Below are 23,673 nucleotides of genomic sequence, written 5' to 3'. Positions count from 1 at the left end.
CAGCATTACCGCCTAAACCTCGCAAAAAACCCGCCCTTCCCCTTCCCTTCCCCAGAAGCAGTGGGAGAAGTAGGCGAACCCACCCTCGCCGCCGCAGCCGCAGCAGCCTCGCTCGCATCCCCTTCACTCTTCGCCTTCTCCACCTTGACCGGCGCCGTGGCCCCTTCGCCAGCACCGGTAGCAGTAGAGGACGAGGCATCCTTGCTCCCCCTCCTACCCTTCAACATCCAAAGCGAATCCGCCTTCCTCAGCAGCGGCGTCAGGAGCAACCTCTTGTGCCCCGAATGTCCGGACGTAGCAGGAGCGTTCGCGCCGGGGGAGGTTGCTGCCCTGTTGGTGGTGGCGTTCATGCCCATGGATGTGCTTGCGCGCGGTTGTTGGTGCTGCTGCTGCTGCTGCTGGGGCTGTTGATGTTCGTCGCTCTGGCTCCAGTCCACGCGCGCGTGGTCGACCAGCGCCGATTGGCAGCGCTGGCGGTCGAGGTGATGGTGGTGGTGGAAATCATCGGGCGCGAAGGTGGGGGAGACCACGGCGGATTGGGAGCCGTGGTTCTCGGGAAAGGCGCGCGGGTCGGAGGAGGAGGGGCAGAGGAGGGAGAGTCGCTTGTTTGGCTGCGCGGCGGAGGATGCACCGCCGTTATCGGCGGTATTGAAGGCGCCGGTGCTGTTGCGCCGGTTGGCTTGGTTGGAGAGGCTGGGGAAGAGGCGGGCGAGATCGTTCTCAAAGGTCTGTTGGTGCAGAGGAGAGTTGTGGTGGTGAAGTTCTTGGTCCCGTCGCGCGGCTTCCTCAAGATCGCGCGTGAGCTGGAATTGGTTGCGTTCGAAAACCCGCTCGCGTTCTGAGATAGTCTTGTGCAAAGTACGCGTGTACTCAGCTGGTGTCATGTCGTCGGCGCCGTGGCCGGAAGTCAGGGGACCATCCTCGGAGTGGTACTTGAGCGCGCGTTTCGCGAGGGCATGTACATGCTCGCCATTGCGTGCAGTATTCACCGTGGTGGTTCGCGCGAACTGCTTAGCTGCTTGGCTGGGAATATGGCGGTAGGGCTCCGGTTGGCCGGTTGTGGTGCCTTCGTTGGCGGTGGCATTGATGTTGTTGGTGGCGGTAGTGGACTGGGAACCCCCTTTTTGCCTGGACTCAGCTCTCCTCGATTGAGTGATCGTGTCAGGAGCTGGAGGTTCGGATGACCATGGCTTGCCGGTCGCTGTCGTTGACTCCCGCGGCCGTGGCTGCCCTCGGCTGCTCCGCTGCTGTGAGGCTGTAGGCTGATTTTGGGCCTCTCTCCGGCGCTGAACCCTCTCGGCGCGGGCTTGTTGCTCAGCCAGCACGATGTAGAGACGGCGGGTCAACTCGTCCGGGTCGAAGTGCCCTGGAGGGAGCTTTTTTGGCCTCCCATGTGAGAGGCGCGGATCGCTGCCAGGGAATAGGTCCCTCGTATTGTTACTTCGACAATTGTGCATGGTGGTCCAAGGGTCCAGCGACAACATTGAGTAGGTGGCCTGTAGAGTCGAGCACAACGTTTCCCCTCTTCCGGCTGTTGAGATTTGCCAGGGATGGCAGGATTCACCTGAGGTCAACCACCTAGGGCGGGGGGGTGAATAGCTGGGCTGGGGGACTAGCGCGGTCCGCTGTCGCTGAAGGGTGTCTTGTGAGATGTGTGGGACTCGAGTCTAGGCTTGTGAAAGCGTGGTAGCTCGTGGCTCTCAGTCGTCGAGGTCCAGTGAGTCTCTGTCACTGAGCTAACTGCGATGCTGGAGAAGAGGTGTGGTGTATGTCCTTGGGGAGGGGAAAAAGAGTCGGCGACGGTCCCGGATGTAAATGGGTTGGGGGAAAGGGTCGACTACACTCAGACATATGAATGCGTCCCTCTTTCTGGATTCTGTCCTGATGAACCCCTGCGACCACGGGTTTATAAACCAGAAAAGGACGCAGAACACAGGACCGTTTGTCTTGGCTAGCTGGAGTTGTATCGGTGGTGGCGGGAGGACGGGAGCGGCATCGGCCAACGGCGAAGCGTGATGAGACTGCAAGTGAATGCGGGAGGCGAGCACATTCAAAGTTGCATTGACCGGGGGGAAAGCCGCCGGTCAAATGCCGCGATGTTTCCTTGGGGAACGCTGGGGGACTGGGGAAGGTCGGGTCATCCAGGGGGGTCTAGAGCCAAGCTAATCACCTGAGGTGGGTGTGGTGGTCACTTGACTTCCTGTAAAGGTCTGGTCGGTTGCGAGTTGGAGGGCAAGCCATTGGAGCAACAGCCACCCTTCTTCCCTTTGGTCCCTTCGGCGTTTTTCAGCGAGGAGGGGAAGCAGAGAGCCGGCTTCGTCAAGATGAGGACTGCATGAGACCTCTTAAGGAATCGGGGTGTCCGTTCTGGCGTGTGCAGGGCGTCCAGGCGACGACATGTGCATTTGCTCGCCGAGGTGGCCGTGTGGTGAGTGTTAGCGTTCAACATGTTGCGAGCGCAGACCCAATCGGGCATAGAACTTAGGTAAAAGGCGCTTGGCCAGGGGGCTATTGAGCTGCCAACCGATTCGGATCGACCCATCTTCAGGTGGCCCCGATTGTCAAGAAATCGTCAAGACCACGAGGTGTTTGTTGGACTTGGAGTGTTTCTCCACTCCTCAAGGTGGTCCCCAGAGCCGGGCGGCCTTGGGATGCCAGGAAGTCGACAACCGTTTGACCGCGGTGTTGAGACAGATCGGAGCTAAAAACTTCGCTAGCAAGTAGCTGCGAGATGTGACGTAGGGCAGACGAAAAAAACACACGTGAAAGCGGCAGTCAGGCTCGAGTCTTGGGGTGACATGCTGGCATGTTGTGGTTGTCAAGCTGCTCGACTCCGACAACCTTCCGGCAGTGAGTGTTCCATGGCTCAGGTCCATGAATGGAACAGTCAACTCTCCTCAGCCCAAGCAAGACACCTCCACTATGGACATGGAACGGCATTCGTATCGGCCGGCAGGACAGATCGGAGGCGCGAGTGGTGTCAGAAAGGGGGAGGGCGGCTGTCAAGTTCCACTCCTGGCATTGCTTGCTGGACATTGAGCTGGAAGCCATTCCAATAGGATGTGGGTTTTCGGTTGGACCCGTCAGGGCGGTGCAGGCATGAAGCATGGAGAGAACAAGCGGACGAGCATCCATGGATGGAGCTGATGCTGAGAGTAACCTGGAGTCCCGAAGAAGCGGGCTGGGGAGGAATGGTATCTTGAAGCTTTGGGGAAACAGAACTCCGAGTATTTGCAGTTGCCTCGCCGCTGCGATTCTCAAGGTTTGATATCAAGGCAAGTCTTTGCTCCGATTGGATTTGGGCAGGAGCAGCCAAACTCCGGGGCTGAGGTGAGGAGCTTGTCGAGATGCAACTTCCATCCTCTGAGACAACCTCAGGTCATAGGTCATTTCCAAGTTGCCTCGCCATTTCCTATCATGGGCAATCCTGCTTAGAACTTGGTACCTTGGAACCTTGGAACTCGCATCGCGTCTCCTCTTCTTCTCTCTGAGATGCTCAATCTCCGGAGCCAAACAGTCCGCCATCGGGAGGCATCCATCAGGGCACCCAGCGGGATGGATGCACATGTTTGAAGTGACAAGTCGTCTGTTGCATCTCAACTGCGCCGGCAAGCTGCAGTTCCACCGTATCGGATCTGGCCCACGGCGTTTGCTGCGTTTGCTGCGGACCTGAAACACCAGCACAAATGACGGCATCACTTTGCTTGTTCACCACAGAAGCAAAAGGACAAGTTCGTGACTCGACGCAAATGAAAACTGGGGCTGCGTCTTGTGCTGAGCTGTAATCCTGCTCACCACAATCAGGAATGGAATCCAGGGCCCCTGACCTCATGGATCCCCCCAGGGCAGCATAAGGGACCCCGAAACCCTGACTGACATGGACCTCGACGGACAGACCAAATCACACGTCTTGCAGCCGACTGTTAATATCCCAGCCCAATCGCACTCTTCACACCGCGCTCAGGTCGCAGAAGCTCCCTCTCTCCAGCCCTATCCATTCCGCTTGGGCCCCGAGGGCATCGGCATCATCGTCGGTGCAGAGCGTGCTGAGCCCTCCTGGCCGCCTTTCCATCTTACTCATCAACCTTTCTGCTACTTACCTTAGTCCGCACGCCATGCCCGCGTCTTGACAAGCAATGTGGGTACACACTCACAAAACACCCGTCTCAGAGCGTTCCGGAGCAGCGCTGCAACAGCTGCTCCCTGTGCCGTCCTTCGCTACCCCGCCGCAGCACCCAGCTGGCCCTCCAGCAAGCTCGCCCTCAGGTGAGCCAAGCTTCGCTCCGCCCGCCGTCCGGCATCCTCACTCCGCCCCTGGCCCCGAAGGAACCTCCTTCCTCCTCGTCGACGACCCTCCCGCTGCCGGCTCCGATTCCGATTCCGACCCCGCCCCTGCCCGGGGATTTCGAGACTCGATTGCTTCCATCGTCAACGACCCGTTTTTCCTCCGCTTCCACGACATTGACCGCGAGCCGCCCCCATCACACCCGCCCTCCGCGCCGCCAAGCGTCCTGCCTGCACTGCCAGCCGCAACCACCACTGCTGCTCATCGGCATGACGAGCGGAACCCGCCGTGGATCCCCCCGCGCAAAGAGTCTCTGAGCGATAGAAATCCGACGACACCTTGGGTATGCACTCGCCCTTGCTTGCGGTCCTTGTCTTCAAGCCTTCACGCTCTCCCCATCTGCCCCTCTGTCGCCACCGTCTGAACACGATTCCTGCCACCACTACCACCACCAAGATGCGCGCCCTTGCAGCATGGCGCGCGCCGCCACCACCACCACCGCTCCCCCTTTTCGCGCTACAACAACAATAACAAGCCATCCGCTGACATTTCTCTGGTACCTCTCCAGTTCGAGCATGCCAACCACGCCATGGAGTCCATCAACATCGCCGTCATTGGCGCCGAGGGTGTGGGAAAGTCCACCTTCATCCAGCAGCTCCGCCGAGCCCCGAGGCCTTCGACTATGAACATCACTTCCCTCCGCCATGAGCTCGACGGCACCCCCTATCTGGTCACTCTGGTCGAACTTGACCTCGAGGGTATCGAGCTGGACCCGAACCAACCCGTTCACTGGCCGAAGCAAATAGGCGGACACATGGTGCCGAGGATGGACGGGGCCATGATACTCTATGATGCCATTCACCAGGAAGACATGACTGATTCTGTGGAACCGCTGATGTGTGAGTTCATGCCCCTTGGGTCGTGGAAATTACTACTCTTCGCCTGGCTCCCTTCTTACCAGTGGGCTAGCTGCTTTGGCCAATTCCTTCCTCCCGACAATTATGGTTGCTACCAAGTGCGACACGCCCGATGACCTGCGGCACCCAGACCTAGCCAGTCTCGCATCCCGCTATGACAGCTGTGTCGGCCACTTCAGAACCGCCTCCAACGCCCCTAGCACCGCCCGAGAATGCCTGCAGGCCATGCTACGAGCTGCCCTGGCCAGCCGTAAAGGTGAGAAGCCCCATGTCCCACTGATTGGCCCGTGGTCGTCCCATCGGGCTACAGGCCTGCTACGGCGGTTCTGGTAGTCCGGCATGGCATTGGAAAATTTCCTGACATGCGTCACTAACACGATGATGTCTTTAGAGAAGGCAGAAGGCTCGGGTGCCAGACGACGCGCAGCCTCGGCCGCCAACTTGGACCCCTCAGACGTACATAACGGCCGGCCCATCAGCCAACAGAGCAGGCACAGCAGAGCCAGTTCGGATTTTTCTCTTCTCCGTGGGTATTCGAATACACCCAACGAGGGCCAGTACCGGGGTCATCCCCCAAGGTCACCAAGGTTGGAATACCAGGGCGGCTCTGGCGCTGGCGCTGGCGCTGAAAGTGGCCGCCAGCAGAGTGGCTCGGGTATGCTTCGCCCCCCCGGAATCCGCCTGGAAAGCCGCGGCAGTGAGACGACGTTTTTGGACGTCGATGAGTCGGACGCGGAGTCCCTGCAGCAACGGCAAGACGATGTTCCCATCTTGCAGCGAGGCGACGATGGTCCCCACGACAGGACATCCAAGGAAATGGGCGTCACGTTTGGGGAACTTGTCGACAGACTGCTCGCTCCCAAGATGTCCAGGGCCGACCACAACTTTGCCGACATCTTCCTCTGTCTCTACCGCAAGTTTGCGGCACCGTCGGAGCTTCTCGCAGCGATCCGCGCGCGGCTGGACCGTGTGCGGGCTGACCGGACGATGCAACCCCTGGTCAAAACGGAGGCGCAGATGCGCATCATCGAGGTGGTGGCCAAGTGGCTAGCCACATACCCCGGCGACTTCGCCAGGTCGGCGACCAAAAGAATCCTGGAGGAGCTGATCGACTCACTGTTGACGGAGCCTGTCTTTGTTGCGGCTGCCCAACAGATGCAGATGCACCTGCAACATAAGGTTGCCGAGGATGATGACACGGGTTGGGCGAAATCTGACCCAGTCGATGAGATCCCACCCAAAGACGACTTGCTGGACCAAAAACTGACGAGCGCCAGCGAGTCGATGAGCTCTCTTCATCTGGAGAATTCCGGCCTGTCAGGCCTACGGAGGCCGTCGCAGAGCTCGGATCTATCAGGCCTTGAGGCTCACCACGGTGACAAAGTCACGCAGCGGTTCCAGTTCTACTCGGTCGAGGACTACCAACGCGAGGCAGCAACCCTCGTCCCGTCGCCGAGTTTTCCCCTGAACAAACCCCGCTACCACGCCTTCATGACGATGGAAGTCAACGACATCGCCGAGGAGATGACGCGCATCGACTGGATCATGTTCAGCTCGTTCCGGATCCGCGACCTCGTGCGCGACGTCAGCCTCTCGCCGGACCAAAAGGAAAAGTGCCGCAGTCTCAAAAACGTGACGCGCATGATCTCGCACTTCAACCACGTGGCGCAGTGGGTCGCCAACATGGTGCTGATCCGCGACAAGGCCAAGCACCGCGGCCCGTGCCTCGAGAAGCTCATGATGGTGGCGTACCGCCTGCGGCAGATGAATAACTACAACGGCCTCGCCGCCGTGCTGGCGGGGCTCAACGGCACCGCGATCCTGCGCCTCGCGCAGACGCGCGAGCTCGTGTCCAAAGACACGGGCAAGCGCCACGCGGGGCTGTCGCTGCTCATGGGCACGTCCAAGAGCCATTTCTCGTACCGCCTGGCGTGGGAGAACTCGCCACTGCCAAGGATCCCGTTCATGCCGCTGCATCGGCGAGACCTAGTGTCGGCCGAGGAGGGCAACCCGACGTTTGTGGGGCCCAACGAGGACCGCATCAACTGGAAGAAGTTTGAGGTGCTGGGGGAGGTGCTGCTGCCCATCATGAAGAGCCAGGGGCAGCCGTACCCGTCGCTGCACAGGCATGATAGCGTGAGGGAGCTGATTTTGGATTGTAAGATGATGACGGATGAGGAGGTGAGTTTCTCCTTTGACACAGACAGAGAAATGCTGTTTGGTTGCTGACGTGAATTATACTATTCTACAGGAAATCTACCAACGCAGCGTACAGGTCGAACCAACCGGTGCCCCGGCCGAGACGAGCAAGAAGCGGTTCCCTTGGTTGACCAAGTAAACGGGGGAAAATGTCCCCCGTCCCCCAGCATCGATGGAGGTAGTTATCAGGGACGGGAAAGGTATGGTATGGGATAGGACGAGAGATGATAGTGTCAGGTGTGTGTCTGTGTTGAGGAGAGGTGATGGTGGTGGGGGTTTGGGAGTTTTGTGTGTAAGAAGGAAAGAGAGAGTGCCATGTTTCTTGGAGATATCACATTCCGCTTGCGCGTGGTTTGTTCTCTTTTCTCTTTGGATTGATTGATTTGATGGATGATGAGGTTATGATATGTGTTGGTGCCTGAGGTGTTTGGTGGTGATGGTGTTGGTTGGTAAGGGGAATTAGGGGAATTTGAATACTATTTGGATTTGGAGCGGATAAGATAGGATAGGATAGGATAGGATAAGGGGAATATTATGATGAGTGCAAGTGACGGTTGTGGTGGTTGTGGTTGTGGGTGTGGTCGAGGTTTGTGAGGGGAGTTTAGCTGGGAGAAAGGAGTTCATAATGAAAACTACAACAGAAAACAATGGGGATGGTTGGAAAGACCGCGAGATGGAGGGGAGCCGGGGAGGAGGACAAAAGAAGGGATCTATCGATGGGAGGGAAGAGGGAAGAGAGGAAATTGTCATGCCCCCTCTTCCTCGAGTGAGTATGGGGCTTATTTTGTTCTTGTTCTTGTTTGCTATGGTAAGGTAGACGTCGTGCGGCAACGGTCTTTTCTTATTATTGTTACTTGGGCGTACTATTTGGTTACTTACATGCCACGTTTTAGTTGTTGTCGACCATGGAGATGATGATACTATCTACATGATGAATGCGACTAATGAGTATTGTACAGAGGTGTGGTTTATGAAGAAAGGATTGTTTAAGGTGTACGATCAGGGATGATGTTGTCCTTGTTGATGAGACGGATGATGCGATATTCGTGATCCTCTTAATATATACATATTCCATACTAGCAGTCTTGCCTAAGTAACTTATCGGCCAATATAATAATGCCGACAGGGGAATGGACGTGGAACCGGGCCACGGATCTCTCTCCTCCCATCTCTGTCTCCAACATCTCCAATACAATAATACAACAAACCAAGATGGCAAGATTGGGAGTGAGGGCAGTGGGAGGGGGAAGGGAGGCGGGCTAGAGCTCATACCTAAACCCAGAACTCGAGACGGCCTTTGTTCATCCTTGGTCCTTACCTGCAGAGGTGTGAGTACATACACCCGCCCTAGAGGTCGAGTCTTGAGGTTGAAGGCTCCATTTACGCCGACATGTGACTGCTTTAGTGAAAGATGAGTTCGATGGTTAGAAAAGGAATCAACCTCGGTTGTGGATGGAAAGGGAGTTAGGATCGGGCCACAAAAACCATGGGATGCAAACACAAACAAGAAAAAATCCGGTCCGTCTGGAGGAGAAGAAAAAGAGGGCTTCGACTGGTTCGAGATCGAGATATATACTTGGGCGGGTGTTTGTCGTAATGGAATTTCACCTATGTAACACAGTAAACCTGATCCCTTCCTGTGCCTGATCACCTCAAAGGACAGAACCTTGATCAAACTGGATTTGTTTGTTGGATTGTTTGTTCCTGTCTGGACACACGCCATTGCGGCTTCCAAGTCTCAACAACGACGACGACGCTTACTATACACAGCGGACTGCTGTTGTTGCTCGCTTTCTTTCCCCCCCCCTTCTCGGCGTAGGCGATGTCGGACGGACAGCTTGGCTTGGGGGAGGAGCGCTCTCACTCTCTTTCGAGAGGTGGGCTCACTACCCTTCGCTTGACCGCACATGCGACATCTCTTGAATCTTCTTTTTGACTTCCGAAGACTCAAGGCGTTCAAGTATTGGGTGTCGCCTCGGGTTTGTCCTCGGCCCCGGGCTCGGCGTCGTTGGCCTCGGTCTCTGCGCCGCCGGCGTCGGCGGGCGCGGCGGGCGGGGGCAGGCCGTGCAGGGCGGCCAGCCGTTCCTCCTCGCGCTTCATGCGCAGCGCCTCGGTCTCGCGGCGCAGCTTCTCGAGGTTCCACGCGTCCGAGTCGTCCTCGCCCTCGGACTCCTCCTCGGAATCCATCTTCCACTTGCCGCTCTCGAACAGGGCGCGGCCGGTCTCCTCCTTGGCCTTGCGCAGCTGCTCCTCGGCCGCCTTCTTGTCGAGGCGCTCCTTCTTCCATTTGGCGAAGGTCTCGGGGGTGACGGGTGTGAGGGTACCGGTGAGCTTGTGCCGCTCCGACTCGATGAACTCTTCCAGGGTGAGGGTCTTGAGAGGGGATTTGTCCATCAGGGCCTTCTCGGCGGCGCGCTGCTCTTTGGTCTTGAGGACGAAGCTGGGGAGAAGGGTTAATATGGGCCTTGGAAGGGGAAAAGGAGTAGGAAAGGATATGAAACGTACCCTGGTGGCAGAGCATGCCTGTACATGCACTTGTCGCCGTTGTTGGGACACACCCAGAACCAGCCATACTTGCCGTCCTCGATGGCCTGGATGAAGTACTTGCACACCTTGTCAGTGGTGGTGCGCTGGTTGCCCTTCTTGGACAGGACGACCTGGCGCAGCTTCTCCTCGTCCCAGTCAGCCGAGGTCTCCTGGCGCTTCTTTTCCTCGTCGTCGGCGCGGGTGTCCTGGTAGATGTTCTTCTTCTCGGTCTTGCGCTCGACCTCGAGGTCGTGGGCGAACTTGCACTTCTTGCCCTTCTCGCAGTTGCCCTTCTTGTAGAAGATGCAGACGACCGTCTTGGGGTCGACGCCGAAGGGGACCTTTTGGACCTGGACGGGCTTGTTGAGCAGCATCTCGGCCTCTTTCTTGGCCTCCTCGGCGGCCTTCTTCTCGGCCTCGCGACGCTTCTTCTCGGCTTCCCGACGCTTGGCTTCGGCGTTGGCGCTGGCGCTCGACTGCAGCTGGGCGATCATCTTCTTGGCCACGGCGCCTTTCTTGTTCTTCATGCCGAAGGTTTTGTCTTCGACAATCTTCTTGACATCGGGCTTCTTGCCGCCCTTGTTATCCTTTTTGGGCGGCATGGCGGGCGATGGTTGTTGATGGTCTCGATGACGTTATGGAACTGGTGGATGGATGGATGGAACAAGAGATATCGTTGTTGTTGCTGTTGTTGCTGGACACGCAGGTATGGGGGAAGAGGATGGATGGTTGGGATGGGGTGAGATAGTGTTGTGGGTGGTTGAGGTGTGCAACAACAACTTGGAACAAGGCAAGGCGAGAGAAGGTGAGGCGGGGACCTGAATCGATGTGAATCGGTGTGAACGGTTCTTGTCTTGGACTTTGCCCCACACCGCCACGCTCAACCCTGACGTCTCTGGCGCCTGGCTTCACCTGGGAAGGGATAGAACCACGTGACTTTGACATCAGAACCGTGCCAAGTCCCTGTCTGATACGGTATGTTACGCCTCATCGGGCAACCTGGAAGGTCCCGGGTCTGCCAAGCACCGAAGCTCTGGAAAGCTGTCCAGATGCACGCGCTCTCTTTTGAGACGCAACCTCAACGACCATCTTAACACCAAGAACAAGGCACTTCAACAACGCACCAACCTAGCCATTGTGCCCCGACTGTCCATCTCCCGGATCGATCCCCCGAAGAAGTCAGTCGAACATCCGCTTCGAGCCTCTCTCCACCAACTCAACCTCCACCTCTTGCGACTCCCCAGACTCAGGTCCCGCCATGATCAGCGACACGGAGCTCTACCGGCTTGCCATCGTGCTTGGCTCAGCGGCAGCCATGCTTATCCTCCTGTACCACTTCCTCGAAGCCAACGCCGACAAGACCAAGACCGACGCCGCGAACGAGAAGGCTGCGAGGAAATCAGGGTCACAATCCACACCGGCGGCAGCGAAGGCGAAATAACGGCATGAACGTGGTGGAATCGATGGGCAATGAATGGGTGGACGAGATAACGACTCGGTGCGATTCCGAAGCTGGACGCAGACACGGATGAGGATGGGAGCTACATCTGCCACGCCCGGTCCTGCGTGTCGGATGGGAGAGGACGTTGGTGAAGCTGCGCTGGTTGGGCACATCACATTGCGGCAACGGGAGGCAACGAAGAAGGGGGGTTGAGGGTGTGGGCTAGACGGTTGGAACCAAGGAGACGCTTCGACATACCAGGACGCACATCAAGGGGTTTACAAGCTGGATGGGAATGGGAGTTGGACAACCGTTGGGCCAGAACGGACTCCCAATGCTTGACCGTCTGGCATCGGTGTTTCTGCCAGAGATCGGGTGTCCAACATGGAAGGAGACAAGGGAGACATTGTGCTCTGCGCTGGGAGTCTACAATGATACCACAATACCCACGTTAAAGGGTCTTTGAATTGAATTGTTGAAACCCTGTAAAATATGGGTATCAAGTCCACCATCGGAGTTGGCCAGGAACAATTGACAATGACAATACTCCGTAAACACGGCGTCCTCAGGAGCTGACAATGCCACTGCGCTGCGCCAGCAAACCTACGGCGCACGCAGCGCTTGATTGGCTGATCTCACAAAGGCTGAGTTAAGGTCGGTAAGATACGACTGTTCTTCGGTGTTTCCATTACGACTAAGCCCAATCCGGTTAGGTTCCGCCTTACTGGCTGCTTCCTTTGGTTGCCTGCGCCCAAGCCAGCATTTTCTTGCGCCACCCAAACGCGACGACTCGCTTCCGTCTCCTTTCTTCCACCGACAACCCGCTTCTCGCTCTCCCTTATCTTCCACTCTCCTCCATCCTCCAACCTTCAAACAACCAGCCCGCCTCGAAGCGCGTTCACTTTCATTTTTGCCTTCTCTGCCATCAGCGACACCAAGAATAATAATCAAAGGCCAAAAACACACACACACACCAAGCCGATTCCTTCTCTTGCTGCCTGACCGCATCGATCTCGGCTCGACGCGCGTCCAGCAACTACAGCGACACCGACTCTCGGTGACCTTCCGACCACCTTCTCGCACCTGCCACTTTCCCATCGACAGCAAAAGCCGTCCTCACACGCTTTTGCATCGCGTCGCCCGATAAATCCTCAAGGGCCACGCCTATCTCTCATTTCGCCACCTCAAGAAAACCTCTCATCACCAACTCCATCACACACTCGTCACCATGGCTGGCAAGCTCGATCAGTCCCTCGACGAGATCCTCTCCAGCCAGAGGAAGACCCAGCAGGGTCGCCGTCGCTCCCAGCGTCGCTCTACCGGCGCTAAGCCCGCCAACCCGGCTCCGGCTGGTGGCATTCAGAAGAGCACCAAGCCCGCCCGCGGCGCAACCAAGCCGACTCCGGCTAAGAGCGCTGGCCTGACCGGCGAGAGCAAGATCATGGTCAGCAACCTGGTATGTTATCAAACCCGGATACCTCTCCTCGCAATCAGCGCGAATCGTTGCTAACCTTGTCCCAGCCCAAGGACGTGTCCGAGGCGCAGATCAAGGTATGTTCCTACCGACGGAGGCCTTGAAGCCTTCCGACTCTCGTCGACGCATCTCTGTCGCCGCGCATTTTTATGCCATACCTCTTCCGTCCTCCGCGGACAATGAAGGTGGTCCCCGCAACATCCAGGCGCCGATCAAGGCGCGGCTGTCTCTGATGCCCAGTTCCTTCCGCCAGTGCGCAGGTCCGGCGAAAGCCACCCGTGTGCCATCATGGCTCCCATGCCCTAAAGGGACGAGTCCAGGAAGTTGAGCGAGCCCCGGTCCCACGGCCACACTCCCTTGCATCCAGGATGCCTGGCAAGCTCCTGTGATCGGGACATAGAAAGCCTGGACCAGCTGGCGACGGCACAGAATCAGACATGCCGAACTGGGTTATTGCGCGCATTGTCTCGTCCGGCTGGTCACCGGGTCGATGACGGCCGCGCTTCAGCGAGCCCTGCAGTGAGCCGAGAATGGAGTTCTCGCCTATCTCCCGAACACACACTTGGTCTGCATGGCTCCATCTCAGTGGAGCTTTCGTGCCTTGTTTTTCAGAGCGGCCCGGCTGCTCACGGCACGTTTCCTCTTGACGATTCGTCACGTGGAATGGGACGCATGTCCAGGTCTGCGTTGGGATTTCAGCACGGCTGGGTCACGCCGCTGCACTGTCACCTCGAAACAAGAGTCCGTGGTGTCCCCCAAACACGGAATCGGTCGAATGGTCTCAGCGAAATGTCGGACGTGGCTTCGCCTTGCGAGTTGCCGATCTTCTGTTTCCCGGGGTACCGGGCTCACTGCTTTGCTCGCTGCTCTTCTTGGTTCCTTTTTTCCGGCCGCTTGCGATGAATGGATCTTGCAGCATGTTCGACCGCCGACCTTGTCACGGATGCGAAGCGCGCGATTCCTTGTCATTTGCTTGACGCTAACCACCGACCCCCCTCGATAGGAATATTTCCAGCAATCTGTCGGCCAGGTCAAGAAGGTCGAGATCTCGTACGGCCCCGGCGGTGTCAGCCGTGGCATTGCCCACGTCACCTTCCAGCACGCCGATGGCGCCAGCAAGGCCTTCCAGACCCTCAACGGCCTTTTGATCGACAACAAGCCCGTCAAGGTATGTAAATCTCGCTCTGCCTTCGTCCACGTATTTCCGCATGCTAACTCCGTCCCAGGTCGAAGTCGTCGTTTCCTCTGCCGAACTTATCCCTCAGCCCAAGCCACTCGCTCAGCGTATCGCCCAGCCCAAGGCCCAGCCCAAATCGGCTGCCGCCGACAAGAAGGCCAACGCCACCAACGGAAAGGCTGGTGCGGCGGGAGGCAAGGCTGGCAAGAAAGGCCCTCGTCGCGGCCGGAGCCACCGCCCTGTCAAGAAGACGGCCGAGGAGCTGGATTCGGAGATGGCCGACTACTTCGACAACGCCAACACGGCCAACAACGATGCCAATGCCGCCGCGCCCGCTCCGGCTGCGGGCGGCGACGCGCCCATGGAGGAGGACGTCCTTTAAAGTAGAAAACGGCAACGAATAATGAGGTGGTCACGATGGGCAGGAACCACGGGGCATTTTCGTCGAGTTGAGCCTGAGGAAGGTTTTCAGAGTCTCTTCTGGGGGTTGTGTAAGAAATGGGATTTGGGATCGGGTTAGGGGAATTTCTGGGAGGGTTGGGTCCGGTCGTGGAGCTTCGACGGTTGCAGCACCTTTTTCTCTTTCTCGCACTCTCAGAGCCACTAAGATTGAGACCTCGGTAAAGCTCGGTCATCGGGGGCAGCTGTATATTCGGGTTTGTTTTTTCTTCACACCATTGCTGAGTGCTTTTTCTTTACATTACACACCACTCTAGTAATGCCAGCGCTGCTATGGCGGGAATGAGAGCGATTCTTCAATGAGCCGAGATAAGAGTCTAAGTTTCTTTGTGTCATGGTCTCTCTCGAGTGTATTATGTACATCCAAACGGGAACCGTCATTTATTTACGTTGTACGGAGTACTCGCCGCCGTCTGTTTTGCTAACTCCCCTTCTTCACTCAGACTCGGGGCACGTCCAGACCGGCGGTCCGGGAATGGTGTAGGGGCCAGCTGTGTTATCACACATCCATTGTCAGCTATATCCCTCAACAACAAACCCTTACGGATCACATTACGACACCTAGGTAGGTTGGGAGGAAGGGGAACAAAAAAGAACTTACGGTTCCAAACGTTGATGAGAATACCCGGATCATCGTCCTTGTACGCGCCGGGGAAACTGACGCGGTACTCGGCCGGCGCCTCGCGCACGTTACCGCCGATGGAGGTGACGGTCAGCTGGTGGCACGAGGGATAGAACTGCGCTTCGCCTTTGGCCCAGGCCGAGTGTAAGGCGATGATCTCGTGCCGGACCAGGTAGTGGCCGGATGCGAGGCAGGCGGGGATGGTGTAGTTGTAGCCTTCGTTGGCGAGGTACATGAGGCGGGTCTGTAAGGGAGGGGGTTGGTTAGCAAGGTAAAACGGGGGGGGGGGGGGGGGGAAATTGGGGATGGATAGGTAGGCAGGGCACTTACAACTTCCCAGATGTCGTCGGGGTAAGACTTGTCGGTGGTGTACCGGCCGGCTTCGTGGATTTTGAACCAGACTGGTCTAAGGAGAGCAAAACCCGCGTCAGCATCTCTTCTTCTCGCCTCTCCCAGTTCCACCCAAATATCTCCTTCTCAAATACACAGCCATTCCGCCAGGAAACACTTACTCCTCCCCGGGCAACCACTTATCACAACCCTCGTCCGGACACCGCGCCATGTACGTCATGATGGGCCCCATGTGCGAGTCCGGCCACAGCGTCCAGCGGAGGTTGACCGTCGACCCGGCCGTGGCGGGGGCGTGCAGTGGCGCGGGTTCCGTACCGATCTGCCCTTCGGCCGTGTGTCCGCCGCATTGCAGGTCGATGGACGTCACGTCGTTCACGTAGCCGTTCCACACCAGCTTGCGCGAGATGCGAGGCGGGGCGAGCTCGCCCATGTACGGGTCCATGTACGGGTGGTAGAGCTGGTAGAAGATGCCGTCGATGGTGGCATTGTCGACCCAGCCGTGGGCGTGGACCGTGGTGGCCGCGGCGAGGGCGGCGAGGAGGGGGCGCATGGTGGGTGGTGGAAAGGGGGTTTGGGAGGGGAGGGGATGGGTGGTTGGTGGTTGGTGGTGGTGGTGAGGATGGGAATGTTTGGATGTCGACGCCGCTGAGTTTTATATACTCCTTTTCGACTGGCTCCTGGAGTTTAGGATCCAGAAGATGTGCCTGGGTGTTGACGTGAAAACGTTACAGTCTACGGCAAGATTATATTGCCAATATACAGCCGCCAACGTCAAGGCTAAGTGATCTCGGTGTCTCAAACGTGCTGCCACGCGGTCGTCATCTATGTGTGCCCGGCACTTGGTTCATCGACCATCCTTCCCTCGCTTCCATGGACGGGACCACAGCCAGAGCGCATCAATTCCCAAGATTGCCCCATCCACCACCAGGCGCAACCCGGGAAACATCCTCATCAATAATTACATCAAACCTCATACATGGCGTACCCGTCCCTGAGATCCGGTACCAGGGCGATCCCAGGATCGGCAGTTTAGCCCGGCAGTGCTGCTAGCACATACATACATACCTACGGGTAGCTAATAAAGCCCACGCGGCCGCCAGCCCGGGTCGGAGGTGTCCCCTCCGCGACCCCCGGATTTGTGTCAACTTTTACCAGGCCACACCCGGCAGTCCGATCCGGACGGGTTGGCACGGACAGCACCGACAGCGGGAACCGGAGGGTGTCATCGAAGGACGCGGTTCACGGGCGCAAAAGACGGAGGTATATTACCCCGTCCATAGGACATGGTTAATTTGAGTTCATATGGCAGATGCCGAGGTTGATGGGGGGCGGGATGTTCCGTTGCAGTGGTGGAATAATGCATAGACAAACCTCAGATACATGCCAAAGATAACTTTATTTCCACTTGTACGCTGGGGCAGCACAAGTCGCCGTTGGGGTGGTTGCATTTGATGTCATGCTGCACATACGGTGTAGTTCACCTGTGCTTTGTTTGGTGTGATGAGCACGGCCATGAAGACTTGAATCATGGGATGTTTTCCCGTCGTTGAAGTGTCTAAGCGGGATCGCCGTTTCCCTTCCTTCTGCCCGAGCGTCCCTATACGGAATAACACTGTCTCCGTAGGAGTCCCCTTGATCGCTCCCGTGTTCATGTCCCGTGTCATGCCCTAGCCGTTCTAGGATCTCTCGTCCGAACAACAACCCATAGCCAAGAACTAACACCCCAAAAACACCATGCTCCCGTTATTGCGAGTCCCATGAATATCAGGTCCTGAACCTCTCCCAGCCCCGTCCCCCAAGGTGTATGTATGGATGTATGTACGCATAAAAGCAGTGTCATAGCCAAACCAAACGAAGCGTTTCGACGTCGTTAACTCTATCCTCACCACCCGTTTCCTGTCCCGGACTCCAAACGGCCGGCCCCGATACGACAAAGAAAAGGGAAATCAAAGGGACAAAAACGCAAAATAAGACGATAGGAAAATAGCTAGCCACTTCTCACCCCCCTCTCCTAGGCCTCAAGCCAGAGGATCCCTCCAAACCTCACCCTCAGGCCACGCCACCATGCACGCCCCTCGCCGGGAAAACGCTGCCGCGTGCTTGGCTGTGTAGGGTGTCGTTGGCGTGTCGTCTGGCATGTCCATGTCCAGCGAGGGTGAGGTTGAGGCTTCTGCGACGGCGATGGTGGAGAGGCTGGAGATGCTGGTTCGTGGAGTTATTGTTGTTGAACAGTCCAAGCCGACACTGAGGGTTGAGGCGAGGGAGGCGGTGGATGAAGATGGCGAGGAGGACGAGCTGAGGGCCATGGTGTTCAAAGGGTTGGTTTGTTGACTGGCTGGCTGGCTGGTTTGTTGCTTGGTGTTTGAGAGGAGTGGTGGTGCCAGGTAGGTAGGTAGCTGGTGTGAGACTGCGTTGGTGTATTGATATTGAGCTATGGTGTTGATGGCTGAAGTTGTGTTAAGACAAATGTTTATCTTGAGGAGTTGAGAGACTCAGGGGAGGATCGGGAGAGAAAGACTACCTCCAAGGTCCAACAACAGTAGTATCCGCGGAAAATATATAAGGAGGTATCAATCCCACTCTGGTTGTCTCTGTTAGCGCCCGCCACTACACACCACACAGCCAACAGACCGCAACTCCAAGGGCAAAGTATAAGCATGCGATCGGCCGGCACGGACCTGGATGTAGGTTACGTATGTAGATCCCACTTACAATGGTCCAACTGTTGATCACGAGTGTTCGAAACCAAACCCGAGAAGGTGGTGTTGTGACTCTAAGTCAGAGTAAGGTATGGTATATGTCGGTTCAGTACAACCACACCTCCCTCAAACTCAGAACCCGCGATGCAAGTAAGATTGAGCGATCGATCAATCACCAGCGAAACAATTGATCGGTAACTCTGTAATAGGGGAGGCATCCAGACTTCTACAGCAATAACCTCACGACCTTCCGCATCCATCTTATATACTCAGTTCATTACTCATCCTCCTCCACACCCAACACAGCAGCAAATGCGCGTGCGTGACGCAGCGAGATCCGACCCGATCCGACGACCCACCCTTACCTCAACCTAACTAAACCTTACACTGTCGTGGCTGCACCGCGCCATGACAGCACAAGTTAACAACCTGGAAGCAAGGTGGGGACAAACAAACCTTCAACGGGCGGCAGAGAGAGCAAACAACTCAAGTTGGCACAGGGAAAAAGTAAGTAAGCCTGGGTTGGCGCCGCAGCCGCCACCGCCGCTCGTTCGCTGCCTCTCCGCCCTCCGCCTCCGCTTCCCGCTTCTGCTTGACGACCCCTCTACGGTGTGCTTGGTTAGTTACCGCCGAAGACCGCGAGGCGGCAGGGCTGGATGGGATGGGCTGGGCTGGGCGGACGGGGCAAGTACTTATGGCTGAAAGACTAGTGTAAAACTACTGTCAACCGTAGGAGCTGAAAACATCACCAAAACCTCACTAACTAGTTAAATCCGGATGGTATGACGGCCTGTATGATGATGATGATGATGAGTTGTTGAGTGATTAAATCGTTGATCACCTAGTCATAGGCTGGCGCGACGTGACCGAGTCTCGTCCCCCCTCACTAAACTTGACTAACTATTAAACACCTAACTAGCAGTAGTACTCCCGTTCTCCCCGTTGATGTGGAGACCCGATGATACCAAGACACCAGCACGAGGCCAACCTGGGACATCGGCACAATCCGACACCATAAAAATGTGGCGTCGGCGGCGTCGGCGGCAGAGGCGGCGTGCAATGACAAGAAGAGGGGTTAAAACACTGGTGACGAGTGACCAGCGACCGGTGTGCTGAGCCTGCTTAGCATGGGCTTGGAGTTTGAGGTTTGGGGCTTGGTTGCTTGGTGAGTGGGACCGGGGTTGGTTTGCTAAGCTGTGCCGCCGTCCGCCGCTCATGTGGTTGCGGTTGTTGTTGCATTTGTCAAGGTTGGGTAATCCATTCAGTCAGGTCAGGCATTACTACCTACTCTACAGGTTGGGGTGCAAAAAGTGCAGAAGGGTCATTTGAGGGGGAGGGGGAGAGCGCGGGGATCACGGGTTCATCCGAGGTGGGAGGTCTTTGGCATAGGTGCAGCATACAACAAGACTTGAATGGGGTACGCAGCGGGGATAGATCCGCCGTGTGGAAAGTCCGGGTTTACGCGATGCCGTCCGGGTTTTGGCCGTTGGGCCTGACCGCTGGGTACCGGAGCCGAGACGGTTACGGCCGACTCGGACTCGGCACAGGGCCGTCGCATCGCATCCGGGGGGAGCCATCTGCATCATGGTGTCATCGCAGCGACAAGTCATCTTCTTGGCTTGTCTGTCGTCCGGCTCCCTCGGACTAACTACGAGTAACAACCAATCTCACATCAGTCCCGTCCATCATCCTTCCCACTCGGCTGGAGGCCTTCTCCGTCGCAATCTCCACCCAGCCCAGAGCCGGAGCAATATCAACCATTTCTCGTCCCGAGGCAGCGAACACTTCGATTTGCCTAGGTAGGTAGATGAGTAAGGTAAGGTAGGTAGGGTGGAAGGCTACACCTGTCTCGGAGGGCCGAGCGGCCGCCCTCTTTGTTGATGGTACCGGAACCCCCGGGTGCACCGGATCAGCTCACAGGCCTCCCGGCGCGGTGCTTCTCCCAAGCCTTTATCGATTCCTGAATCCCAACCATGCCATTACCATCGAGAACCTTCGAACCTCACTGCAACTAAATCCCTTGGCCTACCCCGCCCCCCTTAAGACGACGACGTCACAACCTCCTTGGCATCCACTGCCATGTCCTCGACTTTCTGATCCTTCTTCTCTTCCTCCTCTTCGCCCTCGAGTGGCGGCATGTCGTCGTCCGACTCATCATCGTCATCCGCATTCGTGTCGCCGCCGCCGAGGTTGGAGAAGTCAATGTTGCCAAAGTCGTTGCCTGGGTAAAAGCAAAAAGTTAGCCATCTCAAGCCCATCGCGAGCCCTCTCTGCTCTCTTCCGCCAGGACGCGAGAGCATGCGCGCGGCTTCGAGATCGTCCACTCCGGAAAAAGAAATTACGTACCCCCGCCCCCGGGGAGTCCCCCTAAGATGACACATTTTAGCCCGAAAGGTTACGGACAAAAATGCGAGAGGGAGGAGGGAGCAGAAGAGCACGCATTGAACACGGCGTCGTGGAACTGCAACCCTAAACCCGCGCGCGCGCTCCCGGACGTCCCGGAACAAGACAACAAGAAGAGAGACAGAGAGAGCGGAAGATTACTCACCCATACCTCCAAAGTTGAAGTCGTCGTCGGCGTTCTCGTTCTGCTCGTCCTCGTCGACCCACTTGTCAAAGTCGGTCTTGAGGAAGTGCACCTTCTTGGAGTCCTTGAGCAGGCGCGGCCAGTATTCCTCCTTGAGCTCCTTCTTGCGCAGCTTGAGCTCGACGTCGCGAGCCGAGTGGTTGATCTTGCTCTCCTTCTCGTCAATCTCGGCGTAGAACTCGAGGTCCAGCTTGTACTGCTTCTTTTGCGTGTCCGAGTAGCCCTCGAACGACAGCGTCGTCGGCGTCAGGTCCAGCTTGAACTTGCCCTTGGGCACGTCGGGCACGTTGATGGTCAGGTAGATGAAGTTCTTCTCGGGGTCGCTCTTGTGGGAGCGCTGGGCCCAGAGGACTGTAGAGAGTGTTAGCTCGGGGAAGCCTTGCAGCTCGAGAGCTCGGGAAGCGGTCGTCGCAATGTCGACAACAGCCAGGCCAGCTCGGTCATTTTCGCGATTCGACGGGATGCTTACCCTCGGGAGTCACTGTGGCGGCCATTGTGATCTGTTGGGATCTGAATGTCAGTTGGTGGTTCGATCAGGTCGGTGGTCGCTGGCGCAGGAGGGGTAGCTCTGGAGCTGGGACGAACCTTTGTGTAGTGGGGAGAAAGGTGTGAGAGCGTAAGTTGTGGTCGAGGTTAGAAGACGTCGGCGGTGTTGAGACAAACACGGAGACAGTACGCTAAGTCAATGCGATACTGGGAAGTCTGGGGAAAGAAAATGTCGAGTTGAAAGGAGAAGTTGCAGAATCCACGGGTTCAAAAGAGAGGAGAAGACACAAGGTAGAAGGTGGGATGCGCGAGGCTGCCGTTTTGGGCAACCTGGCTGGGGTCGCGGTGGAAATCGCCAGAAGCCCAAAGATTCCATTGGCACGGGCCAACCACTCCTCCGCCTTCTCCCTCTGCCTCCAACTGCCGCCCATAGCCTCTGACAGGGCTGAGTGACATTGGATGCTTTCGTTTCAGAACTGAGCCTCGAAGATGCAAGTGGAGTCTTGTACCTGTTGAGACTCTTCTAGAAGATGTCGACCAGAGTTGGTCATTTCCAGGTTGGAGGGTTCAACTTGATCTATACCTCGTATGCTGATGCTGTGCTGTAGTGTATTGGGAGAAAGTCATAGGTACCTGACTTGGTATATGTTCGCGGAATATATCCAGTTGCAATGCAGCCACGCAGGTCCAGATCTGATCGAGGGTAACACAATCATAGAGCATCTCTTTGCATACAAGACACCTCAGTCAGAAGACAATACAGGCAAGGAAGGCATCATGTTGCGGTTTGTTGAAAACTTTATAGATTCATTCCAGATGTCCATTGTTTGTCAATCTCCTTAAGTCAACAAGCTCCCGGTGACTTTGCAAGCAGCACGTCATGGATGCAAGCCAACAAATTGTATCCATCATTCAAGGTGAAAAAACACCCGGCCACAGTCTGTTCCGCATGGCCATCAGCCTAAACAATAGTCCATGAACATCTCGAGGCAACATAAACAAGTCGATCGAGGCCCAGTGGATGTGTTTATGTCAGCCATGCATCAACCTTCTGAGTCTAAAGCTTCCTTTCCCTTCCGTCAAGGAACGGGAACGGCCCGGCTGTTGCGGGGCTGCCCCTCGCCCCTCGCTGCCAACCCGCCCCGGCCCGGCCAGCTGGCGGGGCAGCCCAACCCAGCCTTGCCGCCACTCAGCTGTCGGCCTGATCCGGTTCTCCGTTCTCCGTCGTGTAGGCGCCAGCCCGGTCAGGCCCACCCAACGTCCAGCCCCGTCCGCCGTCAACGTCCCATCATCAACCAACGCCTTGGCCGAGCCATCTACATACATCCAACGACGTCAACCTCGGGCGGCACGGCAAGCCTTGACGCCCTTCCTCATCCAGCGCTGTCCTTGCCGACACCTGTCGCCACCAGAACAAACACCCCCCTCTCCAAACCCCGAAAAGACAGGAACCGAACCATCCGCACATCCCCTCCCCGCCGACCGCGGGGACAACACCACCACCATCATGGAGACGCTCAGGAACATGTTTGCAAAGCCTGACCCGCAGGCACAAGTACGTCTCTCGGCTTGCCCATCCCAAATTCCTCCTCGCATCCTAACCTAACCTGTCCACCCGCCCAAACAGTACCGAAAATGCAACACCCTCCTCCGCGCCAACATGCGCAAGCTCGACCGCGACATCGCCGCCCTCAAAGCCACCGAGATCAAAACCAAAAACCTCATCATCGCCGCCAACAAGCGCGCGCAGCGCGCCCCGGACGCCTCCCGACAGCGCCAGGCCCAGCGCGAGGTCCGCGACTTTGCCCGCGAGCTGGTGCGCACGCGCCGCGCCACCGACCGGCTGGTGACGGGGCGCGCGCAGCTGGCCAGCGTGCAGATGCAGGTCAGCGAGGCGTTTGCGCTGCGCAAGATCGAGGGCAGCATCAAGGCCAGCGTGGGCATCATGCGGGACGTGAACGCGCTGATCCGGCTGCCGCAGTTTGCGCAGACGATGCGCGAGCTGAGTGTTGAGTTGATGAAGGCGGGCGTCATCGAGGAGATGGTGGACGAGATGCTGCCCGTCGGGGACGCCGAGCTGGAGCTCGAAGAGGATGAGCTGGCGGAGAGCGAGGTGGATAAGGTGCTCGGGGAGATCTTGAAGGATCGCATCGAGACGGCAGGGACCACGGTGCCCACCACGCCGCTGCCGAAACAGCCGACGACGGCCGAACAGCAGAAGCAGCAGTTGGAGGAGGAAGAGGATGAGGAGGACACGGAGGCGATGATGGATCAGATGAGGAATCGGTTGGAGGCGCTGCGGAGTTAGTAGGATGAGGGGTTGGTAGACTGGGTGTTGGGTGCTCGGGTCTGAATCGGGGGACGGTGGGCTTGGGAACCAGCGGCGTTGATGGCGTTTGGGTCAGATTTTTGCTTTCTCTCACAGGGGCAAGCGGGTTGTTCACCTTGGC

At 57.2% G+C, this 23,673-nt stretch overlaps 13 protein-coding genes across 13 annotated transcripts; 6 read left to right on the top strand and 7 right to left on the bottom strand.

Moving 5' to 3' along the window:
- Positions 1-5: 5 nt before the first annotated feature.
- On the bottom strand, positions 6-1,457 carry VTJ04DRAFT_8934 (uncharacterized protein; the record flags this gene model as incomplete). Its single annotated transcript, XM_069367425.1, has 1 exon — positions 6-1,457. The coding sequence occupies one exon, from the start codon at positions 1,455-1,457 to the stop codon at positions 6-8; it is 1,452 nt and encodes a 483-aa protein (XP_069215755.1).
- Positions 1,458-1,612: 155 nt separating this feature from the next.
- On the bottom strand, positions 1,613-2,449 carry VTJ04DRAFT_8933 (uncharacterized protein; the record flags this gene model as incomplete). The annotated part of the gene is made up of 2 exons (XM_069367424.1): positions 1,613-1,773; positions 2,257-2,449. The coding sequence occupies 2 exons, from the start codon at positions 2,447-2,449 to the stop codon at positions 1,613-1,615; spliced, it is 354 nt and encodes a 117-aa protein (XP_069215754.1).
- Positions 2,450-4,136: 1,687 nt separating this feature from the next.
- VTJ04DRAFT_8932 (uncharacterized protein) lies at positions 4,137-7,540 on the top strand (the record flags this gene model as incomplete). Its single annotated transcript, XM_069367423.1, has 5 exons — positions 4,137-4,628; positions 4,854-5,184; positions 5,255-5,458; positions 5,594-7,383; positions 7,454-7,540. 5 exons carry the CDS (start codon positions 4,137-4,139, stop codon positions 7,538-7,540), a joined length of 2,904 nt encoding a protein of 967 aa, XP_069215753.1.
- Positions 7,541-7,634: 94 nt separating this feature from the next.
- On the bottom strand, positions 7,635-9,310 carry VTJ04DRAFT_8931 (uncharacterized protein; the record flags this gene model as incomplete). Its single annotated transcript, XM_069367422.1, has 2 exons — positions 7,635-7,819; positions 9,163-9,310. 2 exons carry the CDS (start codon positions 9,308-9,310, stop codon positions 7,635-7,637), a joined length of 333 nt encoding a protein of 110 aa, XP_069215752.1.
- A 47-nt stretch (positions 9,311-9,357) lies between these two features.
- VTJ04DRAFT_8930 (uncharacterized protein) lies at positions 9,358-10,529 on the bottom strand (the record flags this gene model as incomplete). The annotated part of the gene is made up of 2 exons (XM_069367421.1): positions 9,358-9,841; positions 9,907-10,529. The coding sequence occupies 2 exons, from the start codon at positions 10,527-10,529 to the stop codon at positions 9,358-9,360; spliced, it is 1,107 nt and encodes a 368-aa protein (XP_069215751.1).
- A 375-nt stretch (positions 10,530-10,904) lies between these two features.
- On the top strand, positions 10,905-11,368 carry VTJ04DRAFT_8929 (uncharacterized protein; the record flags this gene model as incomplete). Its single annotated transcript, XM_069367419.1, has 2 exons — positions 10,905-10,940; positions 11,111-11,368. The coding sequence occupies 2 exons, from the start codon at positions 10,905-10,907 to the stop codon at positions 11,366-11,368; spliced, it is 294 nt and encodes a 97-aa protein (XP_069215750.1).
- A 33-nt stretch (positions 11,369-11,401) lies between these two features.
- On the top strand, positions 11,402-12,515 carry VTJ04DRAFT_8928 (uncharacterized protein; the record flags this gene model as incomplete). Its single annotated transcript, XM_069367418.1, has 3 exons — positions 11,402-11,576; positions 11,630-11,818; positions 12,082-12,515. 3 exons carry the CDS (start codon positions 11,402-11,404, stop codon positions 12,513-12,515), a joined length of 798 nt encoding a protein of 265 aa, XP_069215749.1.
- An 81-nt stretch (positions 12,516-12,596) lies between these two features.
- On the top strand, positions 12,597-14,401 carry VTJ04DRAFT_8927 (uncharacterized protein; the record flags this gene model as incomplete). Its single annotated transcript, XM_069367417.1, has 4 exons — positions 12,597-12,824; positions 12,890-12,919; positions 13,846-14,010; positions 14,069-14,401. 4 exons carry the CDS (start codon positions 12,597-12,599, stop codon positions 14,399-14,401), a joined length of 756 nt encoding a protein of 251 aa, XP_069215748.1.
- Positions 14,402-14,913: 512 nt separating this feature from the next.
- VTJ04DRAFT_8926 (uncharacterized protein) lies at positions 14,914-16,001 on the bottom strand (the record flags this gene model as incomplete). Its single annotated transcript, XM_069367416.1, has 4 exons — positions 14,914-14,969; positions 15,080-15,344; positions 15,431-15,506; positions 15,613-16,001. The coding sequence occupies 4 exons, from the start codon at positions 15,999-16,001 to the stop codon at positions 14,914-14,916; spliced, it is 786 nt and encodes a 261-aa protein (XP_069215747.1).
- Positions 16,002-17,469: 1,468 nt separating this feature from the next.
- Positions 17,470-17,757, bottom strand: VTJ04DRAFT_8925 (uncharacterized protein; the record flags this gene model as incomplete). Its single annotated transcript, XM_069367415.1, has 1 exon — positions 17,470-17,757. One exon carries the CDS (start codon positions 17,755-17,757, stop codon positions 17,470-17,472), a length of 288 nt encoding a protein of 95 aa, XP_069215746.1.
- A 1,977-nt stretch (positions 17,758-19,734) lies between these two features.
- VTJ04DRAFT_8924 (uncharacterized protein) lies at positions 19,735-20,114 on the top strand (the record flags this gene model as incomplete). The annotated part of the gene is made up of 2 exons (XM_069367414.1): positions 19,735-19,949; positions 20,006-20,114. The coding sequence occupies 2 exons, from the start codon at positions 19,735-19,737 to the stop codon at positions 20,112-20,114; spliced, it is 324 nt and encodes a 107-aa protein (XP_069215745.1).
- Positions 20,115-20,189: 75 nt separating this feature from the next.
- VTJ04DRAFT_8923 (uncharacterized protein) lies at positions 20,190-21,231 on the bottom strand (the record flags this gene model as incomplete). The annotated part of the gene is made up of 3 exons (XM_069367413.1): positions 20,190-20,371; positions 20,705-21,088; positions 21,207-21,231. The coding sequence occupies 3 exons, from the start codon at positions 21,229-21,231 to the stop codon at positions 20,190-20,192; spliced, it is 591 nt and encodes a 196-aa protein (XP_069215744.1).
- Positions 21,232-22,730: 1,499 nt separating this feature from the next.
- VTJ04DRAFT_8922 (uncharacterized protein) lies at positions 22,731-23,531 on the top strand (the record flags this gene model as incomplete). Its single annotated transcript, XM_069367412.1, has 2 exons — positions 22,731-22,778; positions 22,851-23,531. The coding sequence occupies 2 exons, from the start codon at positions 22,731-22,733 to the stop codon at positions 23,529-23,531; spliced, it is 729 nt and encodes a 242-aa protein (XP_069215743.1).
- Positions 23,532-23,673: the final 142 nt, after the last annotated feature.

Source organism: Mycothermus thermophilus, assembly GCF_041956435.1.
Source record: "Mycothermus thermophilus strain CBS 625.91 unplaced genomic scaffold VTJ04scaffold_6, whole genome shotgun sequence".
NCBI classification, from domain to species: Eukaryota; Fungi; Ascomycota; class Sordariomycetes; order Sordariales; family Chaetomiaceae; genus Mycothermus; species Mycothermus thermophilus.
The sequence above is the reverse complement of the archived record's forward strand: the minus strand, read 5'-3'. Positions and strand labels throughout refer to the sequence as shown.